Below are 14,863 nucleotides of genomic sequence, written 5' to 3'. Positions count from 1 at the left end.
TTATTTGGGTTCCCTCTGTTTTTTCTTGATGAGTCTGGTTAGTGGTTTGTCAATTTTGTTTATCTTTTCAAAGAATAAGCTGCTGGATTGATTGCTCCTTTGATTTTTTTTTTTTTTTTTTTTTTTTAGTTTCTATGTCATTTAATTCTGCTCCCATCTTGATTAATTCCTTCCTTCTTCTTGCTCTGGTCTTTGTTTGTTGTTTTCCCCTAGGTTTTTTTTTTTTTTTTTTTTACATACAGGTTTAAGTTGTTATTTGAGATTTTTCAGTGTTCTTTAGGTAGGCCTGTATTGTTATGAACTTCCCTCTCAATAATGTCTTCACTGCATCCCTTGGATTGTGTTGTGTGTTTTCATTTTCATTTGTTTCCAGAAACTTTTTGATTTCTTCCTTGATATCATTGTTAACCCATTCACTATTTAATAACCTGTTATTCAGTCTCCATGGATCTGAATGTTTTTGACTTTTTCCCATCTTTTGTTAAATTGTTGTTCAAGTACAGTTGTCTCTACTTTCCCTCATTGAATTTTTTTCTTGAGATTGGTTTCTAGTTTCAAGCTGTTGATCCAAGAAGGTACTTGATATGATTTTAGTTTTATTGAATTTGTTAAGGGTTGTTTTGTGTCCTACTGTGTGGTCTGTCTTTGAGAATGATCCATGTGCATTTGAAAAGAATGTGTATTTTGCTTCTTTGGGGTGAAATGTTCTATAAACATCAATTAAGTAATTTTGATATGGAGTCTTGTTCAGTTCTGTAATATTTTTGTTGATTTTTTTTTGTTTGGAAGATCTATCCATTGTTGTCAGTAGGGTGTTTAAATCCCTGCAGTGATTGTACTGTTGTCTTTCACTTTATTAAAGTCTTCAATATTTTCTTTATATATTTAGGTGTACCTATATTTGGTGCATATATGGTTATAAGAGTTATATCCTCTTGTTGGACTATTCCCTTCAGTATTATGAAGTGACCTTCTCTGTCTCTTGTTATGGTCTTTATTGCGAAGTCTATTTTGTCTGATATAAGTATTGTTACTCCAGCTTTTTTTTTCTTGTCCATTTGTGTGGAATATTTTTTCCATCCCTTCACTTTCAGCTTGTGAATGTATTTTGTTCTGAGGTGGGTCTCTTGTTGACAGCATATATGTGGGTCTTGTTTTCTTTTCTGTTTAGCTACCCTATGTCTTTTGATTGGAGAATTTAATTCATTTACATTTAAGGTTATTATTGATAGTTACTTATTCATTGACAGTTTTTCCTTTGACCCTGTCTTCTCTCTCTCTTTAAAAATTTTTTAATATATTTTATTGATTATACTATTACAGTTGTACCATTTTGCCCCCTTTATTCCACTCTGCCCTGCACACTTTTCCCACCCACATTCCCCCCTTTAGTTTATGTCTATGGGTCATACATATAAGTTCTTTAGCTTTTACATTTTCTATATTATTCTTAACCTCGCCCTTTCTATTTTCTATCTGCCTTTATGCTACTTATTCTCTGTACCTTTTCCCCCTCTCTCCCCCTCCCACTCCTCTGCTGATAACCCTTTCTGTGATAACCATTTTTGTGATTCTGTTCCTGTTATAGTTGTTTGCTTAGTTTGTTTTTGTTTTTGTTTTAGGTGTGGTCATTAATAACTGTGAGTTTGTTGTCATTTCACTGTTCATATTTTTGTTCTTTTTTTTCTTAAAGATTTTTACTTTATTTATTTATTTTTAGAGAGGGAAGGGAGGGAGAAAGAGAGAGAGAGAAACATCAATGTGTGGTTGCTGGGGGCCGTGGCCTGCAACCCAGGCATGTGCCCTGACTGGGAATTGAACTTGCGATGCTTTGGTTTGCTGCCGCGCTCAATCCACTGAGCTACGCCAGCCAGGGCTCTTCTTCTTTTTCTTAGATAAATCCCTTTAATATTTCACATAATAAGGGCTTGGTGATGATGAACTCCTTTAACTCGACCTTATCTGAGAAGCACTTTATCTGCCCTTCCATTCTAAATGAAAGCTTTGCTGGATAGAGCAATCTTGGATATAGGTCCTTGCCTTTCCTGACTTGGAATACTTCTTTCCAGCCCCTTCTTGCCTGCAAGGTCTCTTTTGAGAAGTCAGCTGACAGCCTGATGGGAACTCCTTTGTAGGTAACTGTCTCCTTTTCTCTTGCTCTTAAGATTCTCTCCTTATCTTTAATCTTGGCTAATGTAATTATGATGTGCCTTGGTGTGTTCCTCCTTGGGTCCAACTTCTTTGGGACTCTCTGAGCTTCCTGGACTTCCTGGAAGTCTATTTCCTTTGCCAGATTGGGGAAGTTCTCCTTCATTATTTGTTCAAATAAATTTTCAATTTCTTGCTCTTCCTCTTCTCCTTCTGGTACTCCTATGATTTGGATGTCGGAACATTTAAAGATGTCCTGGAGGTTCCTAAGCCTCATTTTTTGATTTCTTGTTTCTTCATTCTTTTCTAATTAAATGTTTCCTTCTTCCTTCTGGTCCACACTGTTGATTTGAATCCCAGTTTCCTTCCCGTTACTGTTGGTTCCCCATACATTTTTTTTTTATTTCACTTAGCATAGCCCTCATTTTTTCATCTAATTTGCAACCAAATTCAACCAATTCTGTGAGCATCCTGATTACCAGTGTTTTGAACTGTGCATCTGATAAGTTGGCTATTTCTTTGTTGCTTAGTCATATTTTTTCTGGAGCTTTGATCTGTTCTTTCATTTGGGTAATTTTTTTTTTCTTTGTCTTTGTATGCCTGTTACATGCAAGGGGAAGAGCCTTAGATGTTCACCAGGGTGGGGCAACTCATATCACTGCTTTGTGATGCTGTATGTTGGGGAGGGGTCTGAGAGGGAAAAATGGTGCATGATCTGCTCTCTGCCACTTTTCAGTCACTTCCCCTGCTTCCCACAATCAAATTGGGACCTTCTGGTGCTGGTTACTGGGTGGGTTGGCTTGTGTACATTTTAGGACCCTGTGGGTATCTCCAATGAACTTTCCCATGAGGCTGGGAGTTTCTCCCATTCCCCCCACTGGTGTTTTCAGTGAGAGGTTTTGAGGCTTTATTTCCTGGCGCTGGAATCCTGGGTTGCACAGTCTGTTTTGCTTCCCAGTTGTTCCTCCTGGTTTATCTTCCCATGAATGTGGGACCACCCAGTCCATAATCTGCCGCCTTGCTGGATCTGCCAGCTGCTGCCTTGCGTGTTCTGGCTCTCCAGCTGCCGTCTTGCTATGAATCCTCTCCACCTGGCGGCCCATCTCCACCCCTCCTACCAGTCTGGATGAATGTTTCTTCTTTAACTCCTTGGTTGTCAGACTTCCATACAGTTCAATATTCTGTCAGTTCTGGTTGTTTTTTGTTTTTAAATTGTTGTTGTCCTTCTTTTAGTTGTGTGGGGAGGCACAGCATGTCTACCTATGCCTCCACCTTGACCAGAAGTTCAAATAAATAAAATCTCTTCTCTCTCTTTATATCTTTTTCTTCTTAAAGTATTTCCTTTAGCATCTCTTGCATTGCTGACTTGGTAGAGATGTACTCTATTAACCTTCTTTCGTCTGAGAAGCTCTTTATTTTTTTCTTCCATTTTACATGAGAACCTTGCTGGATAGATTAGCCTTGTTTGCAGATCCTTGCTTTTCATTACTTGGCATATTTCTTGCCACTCTCTTCTAGCTTGTATTGTTTCTATTAAGAAATCCACTGATAAACTTATTGGAGCTCCCTTGTATGTTACTATCTGTTTCTCATTGGTTGCTTTTAAGATTCTCTCTTTGTCTTTAAATGTTTCCATTTTGATTGTAATGTGTCTTAAAGTGGGCTTCTTTGGGTTGGTCTTGATTGGGACTCTGTGTGCTTCTCAGACTTGCATGAGTTTTTCCTCCACCTAGTTAGGGAAATTTTCTGTCATTATTTCTTCAAACGGGTTTTCTATCCCTTGCTCCTTTTCTTCTTCTAGCATCCTATGATGTGAATATTATTGCATTTTATGTTGTCCCAAAGCTCCTTTGGACTATCCTCATCCTTTTTGAGCCTTTTTTCATTTTGTTGCTCTGACTGTATGTTTTTTTACCTTGTTTTCCAGCTTGTTGACTTGATCTTCTTCTTCATTTAGTTTGTTAATTCCTTCTAGTGTGTTATTCATTTCAGATATTGCATTCTTTATTTCCAACTGGTTCTTGTTCATGGTTTCTGTGTCCTTTTTCAGACCGATGTAGGTCCCACTAAGTTTCTTATAGTTCTCACTAAATTCCTTGAACATCCTTATAACCATTACTTTGAAATCTCTGTGTGATATGTTGCTTGCCTCAATTTTGCTTAGCTTTTTTTTCCCCTGGAGATTCCTCCTTTTCTTTCATTTGAGGGTTATTTCTTTTTATCAACCTTTTAATTGTCTCTTTGTGTTTGTTTCTATGTATCAGATTGATATGCTTTGACTCTCTGTCTTGTGGAGTTGCCTTGTGTGTTAGGGGTCTTGTGGAACCAAGTGGTGCAGACTCCTTGATCTCCTGATCTGGATGCTCTTGGAATGAGCTGTGTGTGGGGTTTGTAGACCCTCCTATTGTATTTGAGTCCTGATTATTACTGGTCTTTTTGTTGCTCAGAGCTCCCCTCCATCTGGCTGGCTAAGAGGCTCAATTCCTTCCAAGTATTGTATGCTGTTGTATATGTGCTGGCTGAACAAAGGAAAACAACATCAAAACAATACCAAAACAAGCAAACTTCCCTGTCCACTTCAGCAGTATCAACAACAAGAAGTAAAGAATAATAAAAGTGAAAAGAGAATGGAATAATAGGGAAAGGGGGAAAGGAAAAAGAATATGAGAAAACCAAAGGAAAGAAAAGTGATTGTGAGAGAAGAAAGGGAAAGAGAACTACTACTCTTAATGAATTGAAAGAGGAAAACAGGGGCACAGTAAAAGTAATAAAAATAATACATGCAGAGAAGAAGGAACAGTAGAGTACTCTAAGATAAGTGTAGAATAGGAGATAATGAAAGAAAAATTCAAGCACCAAAAATAAAAGAAAAAAATAGATAAAAAGTAGAAAAGCCATGAAAAAGAAAATAGCTATCTATTGAAAAAAGAACCAAGTGGATTTGTCTCAGCACAGTTTAGATCTTGCCTTTTGGTATCTCCCTTTGGATACTGCTCTAATGTCTGAGTCTGGTATGAGCCAGTGTCAGGTGCCATCCATGTCTGGCCCTCAGCTGCCTTTTTAAAGCTCCAGGTGGTCCACAGTTTGTGGCTGATTCCTTTGGGCTTGGCTGCTTCCAGTTTAGGCCAAGCTGCTCTGTAAAACTGGATTTTTTCAGCACTGGGTCCAGCAGTATGTTAGCAAATGTCCCAAGTTTTCACATGATCCACTCCTGCCAGTCTCTGCCTGCTGGCCTACTGTCAATCTTAGACTAGTCACAGGTCAGACTATTTCTGGAAGGGCTTCTGGTGGAAACAAGGAGCTGTGATTCCTGGTTCTCCCATAGCAGATGCCTTTCAGATTTCAGGGAAGGTGGTGGGTTCGTTCTATTCTCCAAAGCCACTAGTCTGAGTCTGTCCAGGATTATCTCCATTACTCAGCAGGGTGGGGCCCCTACTAGCGTTCCTGAGCCCAGATTGTGGGTCTGCTTGATGCTGGGAGTGTTTCTGTGGCTCTCCCACGAGAGGGGAGTACCAGTCTGTTTCCCAGGATAATGTATGGATTGGGTGCACCCTGCTGCCAGTCTCTGACCACCCCTGAGTCTGTTTATGTTGCTGTCTCCTCAGCAAGGGTTAAAATGCAGGATGGGAGAGAAGGCAGGAAATGCCCTACTCCCTGAAAATAAAACACAAACAAAACAGAACACCAAGACAGAGCAAAACTGAACAAGAACAACGACAGCAAAAAAAGGAATGTGCTGAGTGGAACGAACAAGTTTTCAGAGGTTTGGTGAGGGGATTTCTGTGGGGGTGGGGAGTGGTATCCCAAAGAGTAAGTGCAAAAACTTTTTTGACAAATGCAGACACCCATGTAACTCACATTTCTTTCAATGTATGTAATACTTCCATCAAAGAAACTGTCTTCTGCTTCCACCTATGCCAGGATAGTTTTTGCCTATTGTAGACCTTTATGTAAATAGAGTCATACAGTGTGTAGGCTTTTGTATCTGGCCTTTTTCACACATATAATAATTTTGAGTTTCTTCTGTGTTGCTGCAAGTTTTAGTAGTTTGTTTATTTTAATTGCTGAGTAGTACTACATTGTATGAATATGTCACAATTTGTTTATGCATTCTTCTTTTGGTGGACATTTGGGTTGTCTCCAGTTTTTTGGCTACTCTGAATTTAATTGGTATAAACTAAGACTGGAATGCTGGGTTAATGCCTTTTTTTTTTCCCGTTCTTGGGGTCCTAACAATTTCTTTGCTTTAAAAGTTACAAGATGAGTTGGGAAGAATTACTCTCTTCCCCACATTGTTACAGTACGTTATTTAAGGGCCCATAGGAAGTAAAATCTGTTTTTAATGGTGTAAAAAATTTAATCAGCCATTCATTTACTCAGTCCCTTTTTTGTTCTTGAACTTATGTTGAGTGATTGAGCCTGCAGGGTTGCTTCAAAATGATCCCTCTCCCTTAATCAATGTTTCTGGACTGAGTTTGAACACTTTGACATGTTCACCCAAGGGCTTTCTTTTCTCTCCTAATCAGCTACTTAGTCTCTCTAAACCCTTATTTTTCTCATATGCCAAATGAAAAGATTAATAGTGCTTTATCTCATTTGGTTTTTCTGAGAATTAAATGAGAGAATATATGTTAAACCCTAATATAGTGACAGAAATGTAGTAAAGGCTCAACAAATATGAGCTGTTTTATGTTATTATTTTATTGCTAGAACTTCTGTCACTGCTCTCATGCTATGTTTTCAAATGTTTTATGTGCATTTTGTCTGGAGCTACTGATTTCCTCTAGAGTTAGTGCTTTCTTTTGGCATTAGAAATTTAATTTCTCCTTTGGTTCAACACTCAGTGATCCCAAGGGTAACTCTGGCACCTGCCTCCAGAGGAAGGAAGCATGTTAGCTTATCTTTCTCTAGATATAAGCACCATGTATGGGTCAGGAATAGTGACACTCCTCATGTCAATATGATCAGTCCAGTCTTTCTTCTCATTCCTCTTCTCTCAGAACAAACAAAAGTTTATAGCCCTTCTCCACCACTTCTTCAATCTTTCAGCTGATTATGTGATATAGTAGGTGAGTTTAAGAGCATCGATGGTGACAAGGGGAGGGATTGGCAGGAGTGTGTGTGTGTATTTAGGAGTCTGTGTAAAGGACAAAGATTAGAGCTGGGAGAGAGGAAATGGATATGTGGGAGAAAGACAAAAGGTAGTGAGACAAAGGATGAAAGCGGGATTGCAGCAAAACAGAGAACAGGGTGAGGAGTATGGGCACAGAGGGAGATTCAGTGAGACTAGGAGGATGACGTTGGTTAGAGGTAGAAATGAAAATGCAGAATTGGGTCAGGAAAAGCACCAGGAGAATGTGGGGGAAGAGAAACTTTTTAATAAAATGTTTGAGTGCAGTTCAAAGAGCAGTCAGGATCAGACTGTACCAGGACAGGAGCTATAAGAGGGGGCTATTCATGAAAATGGCCCAAGTTTTGATTACTAACTTTTGCAACAAATCTGCTAGTAAAAGGTTAACTTACTAATTCCATGGTTTATTTGTTCAAATATTTCCTAAGTACCTACAGTCGGAGAGACTCTGCTTAGTGATATCAACTCCCCAGTCCCAAAGTGGGGATCATTGAGGAAACTTTCTTTTGATCATCTGAATTTCAGGTGTGTCTAAATTGGAAATCTTTCTTGTTCTGTTGTCCATACTGCATTTTGCAGAACTGGTATAGAGACTGAGAGAAGGAGAGGAGGAAAGGAGGAGGTTGTGCCTTGAAGCTGGGGTTTTCTATCATGTTTTGCCATCACATCATAAAAATATGTAAATGATATTCACACATGACACACTACTATATGCTTACTCAAATTTTGAAAAAATCCCTAAAATGTTTATAGGGGGTGAAACAAATGAGTAGGTGGAAAATTTTTTGAGATGTCATTTATTAAGAAAGTGAATCACTATTAAGGGTGTGTCAGTGAATTAAGGGTATCTCAGTGCCTCTGCAGTATAGAAAAGACTGGTTTTAGATTATGAAACAATTTCACATGCTGCTTGAAATGTATGCAAGCAAGAGTAAGGTTATTAGAGATATGAATTTGAATTTTCTCCAATTTATGAAAAGGGTTTATTTATAAATTTTGGTAACTTCTATGTTATTAGAAATAAATTTCTTGGGATACATTTCACAACAAATCTTTTCACATATTGTGCTGCAAACAGAGGCCACCCTTATAGCCTGGGGTGGAGGGGCAGGCTATTTTACCCATTAGGGATGTGGCTTCAGTGTACAGAGCCTGTGCATTTGTAGAACCCAAGAGTGGTGAAAAACACAAGATCACAAGCACATGTACAAGAAAAATGGCAAAATGAAAATAATACTTGTTTAAATATATGTCTAAATAATACAACTACACAAAAAAGTAACTGACCATTCCTATATAGTTATGTAATGATTATATTTGATGTGGGTTATTGGTACACTTTAATATGTTGTTATGATGTCAGAAGAGTCTTCCAAAATTAAGGTTGTATAAATACATAAAGGGTATTACCCTAAAGAGGGAATGGCCATAACCAAAAAATAGGGTTGGAACTCACAGGAGGAAAAGACACTCAGAAGAAAAAGAGAGGCAGAAAATTGAAGAAGTGATTCCATTTCTCCTTAGCTTGGACTGAATCTTCCCTATGATTCCCAGCTCTCCTTGTATCTACATCTGAAGCTATGAGTCCCATTGCTTCCCCATATCTGTGGGGAGTCTGTAAATAATTGAAATACTTCCTCCTTGTTTCTGCTGAGACAGATGGATGTTTTCAAAGCATCTGAGGGAAGCCTTCCTGGTAGTTCTGACCGAAACTAAGTTCATCACTGGTGGACTTGCCTGGGGTACCGCCCAAAGCCTTTAAGTCTTGGTTCTGAGACACCAGGCCCATATGAGAGATCTGTTCTTAGAGTACTTTTGTCTTTTGGAGCACTTTTCTTATCCCCTTCCCTCTTCTTTATTCCTAGGAAAGGAATTTCCTTTGATCATATTTGGATGAAGAGTAAAACTTAAATGTTGCTGAATATTCATTGAGGTGTTTTGTCTATTGGAAAAAATACAATAGGATGATGGCCAAACAGGTTTATAAATAATAACAACAGCAATAATAATAACTGACTCTTCTAAAAATGGCAATTCATATGAATTGACTCATTTAGCCCTCTTAATTATCTTGTAGAGTTTACTGTTACCCACATCTAACAAATTAAAGGAGGGGAGATTGCAGGAGCAGGGCAACATGTCCAAGATCATTCAACTAGTCAGGGAAGAACAGGGAAATTAGCCCAGAAAGTCTGGCTCCAGAACTGTGTCCTCACCAACTGTATGTGTCCTCTCCCACTTAGTATGGATCCTTGCCCCTTCTCTATTCTCTTTTTTCTCACTCACCTGGTTGGTCTCTCAGGGATGTGGGAGGTACTTTCTGTGAGAGTCTGAGTTTACCTCCTGTACCTGTGACTTTGTTCTCTTTTCATCCCTGACTCTTTCCTAAATTAGTCTAGAACCCTCCTACTGAGAACCCTCAACAGGGCTGAGATGGAGGCTTCAGAAGCCACTGAATGAAATGAAAGTCCTTCACACAGATAGTAACCTCCTTTCCAGAGCCTCATTAACAGCCATCTAGGTCTTGTTGCTGTTAGACACTTCGGTATCTTCACTTTTGAGGTTACAAAATATCATTAGAATTGTAAGAAAAGTCAGATTTATTTTTATGAGCACTTATATTAGGTATCTTGTACTGAGAAGTGTTATGTAAAAGGAAAACACATTTTTTTTTTCTGATGGAGTTTTGTTTATATAAATTTGGGGCAGAGCAACACTACCAGTGGCCCTTCTTCTCAGTGCTTATCTCAGTAAAGCGCAGTCTCTTCTATAAATAGAAGATAAATGGATATTTAAAATATACTGTCTGGAAGGATGTCAAATCTGGACCTATCACCTTCCCTATACCTACCTGGAGACCTGTTGCTTGCTCCCCACAGCCCATCATGCTCTGGGCAAGTGCATCAGCATTGAGGCAGAAGGATGGACTCATAAACGGGGGTTTTCATTCCTTTGGGTGCCTTTCACCGTGGGGTCCTCTGGACACCGTTATCAGTAGATCCATCTAGTGTTCATTTGGTACCTTTATACTCCCAATTTTCTCCTTATTTTCTCCTTGGTCCCTTTTCTCCATATTCCCTTCCAGATTGTTAATCATTCATCCTTTCCCTAGTCCCAATAGCTGACAGGTATTTTAGAGCTTCAGAAGCAGACAAATCTTAGCTGAGCGGTGGGAAGAGGCAAGGCCAAATGGTCGCTAGGATTAATTCTTCATAGCAGCAGGGAAACCTAAATCTTTTTGAGGGTTAAGGAACAAACAGGGAGGAAAGGGGGGTTATATTAATAAGGCCAGAAGGGAATGTATTAATTTTATTGATTTTCTGTACTCAGAATAGTTTTCTTGGGTGGTTCTTAAGGGTAAGGAGATCTAAATATAAACTTTACAGAACATCTTGGGAGGAGTATGAAAAGTTCATGAAGAGCAGGCAATGAATATGGTCTTTCTCCATTTCCACAGCTTTCCTATTCCTCACAGCCTTTAGAGAAGATCTGAATCTGGATCAGTGTGGAGAAACATATTCCTCAGGCTCCTTCTGGATTTCTATGTGGTGCTCCACTTTCAGGCACAGGGAGCCACAAGTGCCAAGATACTAGGCAAGTCTCATGTGAAATGTTTAAGGTAATAGCCAGATAAATTTAATGCAATTAAATAAAATCAAGTTAAAATATAGTTTAGCTAATAGGTCTTCAGGAGGGAGATACATTGTTATTGACATAGGCCATTACAAAGTTGTTTGTCTTAAGGAAGTATTTTAAGGTTAAAATTTGAATAAGCAGAAATGGAAGAGAAGGGAAATTCCTATAAACACAGAGGGAGCAAAGTCTTAGAGGGAGGGAAAAGTACAATATGGGTAGGGGGGGGATGCTGTTTGTGTGGAAATGGTAGAATGAGCTCAGAAAGGTAGGGTGGGGCCAAACTTTGGGGTCAGAGTGATTGAGGTCAGGCTGAAGTGTGGTTTATGCAGAAGCTCTACATGCAAATGAGCATGAAGGGTGAGAGGTCATTCCTACATGCAAGCGAACATTCTCTGGAAGGACTTTCTCCTAGAGAATTCCACAATTTAGAAATACATGCTACCTTTTGTGATCTCAGCACACAATCAAGAGATGCTTTTTGTTCCTATCATTTTCAGCAGACTCATCAACTTCTAAGTCATTATAGAGAGGACCCTAAAGTTCATCATGACCCATACCAACCTTACCATCTTCCATCCTACAGTTTTTGTCTTACTTGGCATTCCTGGGTTGGAGGCATATCACAGCTGGCTGTCTATACCCCTCTGCCTTATGTATATCACTGCAGTTCTGGGAAACAGCATCCTGATAGTGGTCATTATCAAGAACATTAACCTTCATGAGCCCATGTATTTTTTCCTTTCCATGTTGGCTATGACGGACATCATGCTGTCTACCACCACTGTACCAAAAGCCCTAGCCATCTTTTGGCTCCATGACCATGATATTGCCTTTGACGCCTGTGTTACTCAAGTCTTTTTTGTCCATGTGATGTTTGTGGGAGAGTCAGCCATCTTATTAGCTATGGCCTTTGATCGCTATGTGGCCATCTGTGCTCCTCTGCATTATTCAACAGTGCTAACATGGCCTGTTGTGGGAAGAATTGCTCTGGCCATTGTGACCCGAAGCTTCTGCATCATCTTCCCAGTGATTTTCTTGCTGAAGCGGTTGCCTTTCTGCCAGACCAACATCATCCCCCATTCCTACTGTGAGCATATTGGAGTGGCCCGCTTAGCCTGTGCTGACATCACTATTAATATCTGGTATGGCTTCTCAGTGCCCATTGTCATGGTCATCTTGGATGTAATCCTTATTACTGTGTCTTACTCACTGATCCTCCGAGCAGTGTTTCGTTTACCCTCCCAGGATGCCCGGCACAAGGCTCTCAGCACGTGTGGCTCCCATCTCTGTGTCATCCTCATGTTTTATGTTCCATCCTTCTTTACCTTACTGACCCACCGCTTTGGACATAACATTCCTCGACATGTGCATATCCTGCTGGCCAATCTTTATGTGGTAGTACCACCAATGCTCAACCCCATTGTCTATGGTGTAAAGACTAGGCAGATCCGGGAGGGTGTAGCCCACCAGTTCTTTGACATCAAGGCTTGGTGTTGTGCTTCACCTCTGAACTGATGGCTTCCTATGAATTCCCCCTTCCAGCTTTACCAAGGAAACTGATGTGAAATACAGAGATTTCCTGCACTGAAGGGGATTTTCCTTCTCTTCCTCATTTTCTTCCTTCTTCATCTTCCTCCTCCAATTCTCTTTCTTTTCCTCTTATGGCTCTTCCTCTTTGCCTTTTTTTTTTTGTTTCTGTGTTTTTTCTATCCTCTTTTCTTCTCATATCCATCCTTCCTCCACAACCTTCAAGTAACAACTGTTCATGCCTCTGATATGAACATTTGGTATACTCAGTAGGCCAGATGTACTCCAAAACAAAAGGAACTGAACAGCACATAAAGGAAATTATACACAAATGGATTAAAATAACTGTATATTTAACATCTGAAGGGGTTCCAGTTTTTATTCCCAAATGTGCCTTTTTTCTTTGTACAGATTCAAGTAACTCTCCATCTATTTCTACAATGGCAGGTGTTTTTGAAAAATAGCCAAGAATGCATGCTATTTAGCCATCTGGAAAAGTCCTGTTCTTTCTTCAAATTTCAGTTGAAGAACTGCCTTCCCTGAGAAGTTTTTCATATTTTTTTTCTAGGTAATCCAAGGTTCCTATGTTTGTCTATTGTGTCTTGTACAAATCTCAAAATATGTGTGATGAGTTATAATGGGCTGTTTTTTTATTTGTACCTCCAATTAACTATAAACTCTTAGAAACCAGAATAGTGTGTGTCATTCATTTGTACACTTAGTATGTTATAAAATACTTAGTGCACCATAGATGTTTGAGAGATGAATGAGAGCACAATTACCTCCTTGAAGTCAAAAATATATCTCTATCATGCACTGAAATAATCAGCTAAATTTGTCCACAAACCTAGGGATTAGTAAACCAGTTCTTCACAAAGACAGTATATTATGATGGAAGCAAACACACCGCTTATGGTGGTGTGTTTTACTCCAGGGAATAGACAAGAGCAGTAGGAACACAGGGTATTCTATTTTCTTAATTGCATTTTTAAAAAAGATTTTATTTATTTATTTTTAGAGAGAAGGGAAGAAAATCAGAAAGAGAGAAACATCAAGGTGTGATTGCCTCTTGCGTGCCCCTTTTGGGAACATGGCCTGCAGCCCAGGCACATGCCCTGATTGGGAATTAAACTGGAGACTCTTTAGTTTACAGCCCATGCTCAATCCATTGAGCTACCCCAGCCAGGACAACACAGGGTATTCTTTATTTTCTCTTCTACTTGTCTTTGGCACTTCCACATTATTAAGAATTATAGCATGTTGTTCCTGGTCAGATTAACAAAACTGGAGCAGGCTTTTAGAGTTCACAGTCTTGACCCTCATTTTTTCATGCTTTTTTAGAAAAGGTTATGTGCACTCGATTCCTCACCCATCACCTATAACTAAGGAGTCCTATGTTTCTCTTTCCATCTTAGGACTCTTGAGTTTTAAATGCATAAAACCACCTGGCTGCTGAATATCTCCTCCAGAATATAGAACTACCAATCATGCTAGCATTTCTTCCTATTCCTGTTCCTTTCCTTGGAAAATAGATCATGAGGATCCCATCATCTGCATCAGGCCGAAAACCCTGGGGAATTTCTCAGCTTCTTCCTTTCTGGACTGTTCCTCAATAAGTTATTGGTTGTTACTCATATTTGGAGGCATGTTGAGATTCAAGTCTTGCCCCTATTGTTTTCTAGCTCTGTAAACTTGTGAAATTTATTTAATGTTCTTATCCCCACCTGTAAAATGGGGGATAGCAATAGTACATCATAGGGTTGTTGAAATATTTGAGGAAACAAACTATATAGAGAGCACTTAATGCAATCCTTAGCTCAAAGCAAGTATTTAAAAATATTTAATGCTAAGTTGTTAGTACTGTTCATTTTATTCTTAACATTGCCTCTACACTTATTTATGTCCCTTATCACCTTTCACCTCAGGTATTGCCTTAGTTCCTTAGTTGATTTCAATGTTTTCAACCTTTTACATTGTAACTTAAACCATACATTGACTTGATGTTAAGCATTCTAAAACAAAAACCTAATCATACTACTTTCTGTCAAATACTTTTGAGTATTGTTTATTACTTACAGAACTGTTTTCTACAAAACATTCTGTAGAAAGAAATACCAGCTATCATAATGGGTGTTTTATAAAAAAAGTTCCATGGCCAAATAAACATGAACTGTGTGATGCTCTGTGGGTCACACACATGGCTGTCCAAAGGAAGGCTAGGGTTTGTGGTGTTTCCTACACCTGTTTGACCATAGATATTTGTATCCATGTCCACATGAAGTTTTTGATGGCATATCAGCTTCCTTACCTAAAATAACCTGGTGTTCCCTTAGCCACAGTGTAGAAATCACAGAACTACAGGGTAATTTCTAAGCTGAGCATTAATTTAATAATCTGGTCCTAACTTACTTTTCCATCATT

General features: G+C 39.0%; 1 protein-coding gene across 2 annotated transcripts; it reads left to right on the top strand.

Moving 5' to 3' along the window:
* Nucleotides 1–6,970: 6,970 nt before the first annotated feature.
* LOC114498935 (olfactory receptor 52B2) lies at nucleotides 6,971–13,465 on the top strand. 2 transcript variants are annotated; one of them, XM_036030197.1, is made up of 3 exons: nucleotides 6,971–7,217; nucleotides 10,737–10,898; nucleotides 11,413–13,465. In XM_036030197.1, the coding sequence occupies exon 3, from the start codon at nucleotides 11,462–11,464 to the stop codon at nucleotides 12,428–12,430; it is 969 nt and encodes a 322-aa protein (XP_035886090.1). In that variant the 5' UTR covers nucleotides 6,971–7,217; nucleotides 10,737–10,898; nucleotides 11,413–11,461; the 3' UTR covers nucleotides 12,431–13,465. The 2 variants fall into 2 exon arrangements, with proteins under 2 accessions (XP_035886090.1, XP_028370735.1); XM_028514934.2 differs by lacking the exon at nucleotides 10,737–10,898.
* The last annotated feature ends 1,398 nt before the right edge of the window (nucleotides 13,466–14,863 follow it).

This window comes from Phyllostomus discolor, chromosome 6, assembly GCF_004126475.2.
Source record: "Phyllostomus discolor isolate MPI-MPIP mPhyDis1 chromosome 6, mPhyDis1.pri.v3, whole genome shotgun sequence".
NCBI classification, from domain to species: domain Eukaryota; kingdom Metazoa; phylum Chordata; class Mammalia; order Chiroptera; family Phyllostomidae; genus Phyllostomus; species Phyllostomus discolor.
Note: the sequence above shows the minus strand (reverse complement) of the source record. Positions and strands in the feature narration are given on the sequence as shown.

Excerpts from the sequence above, each read along its gene's own strand:
- LOC114498935 (XM_028514934.2), top strand. The coding sequence starts at position 11,462 with ATGACCCATACCAACCTTACCATCTTCCATCCTACAGTTTTTGTCTTA.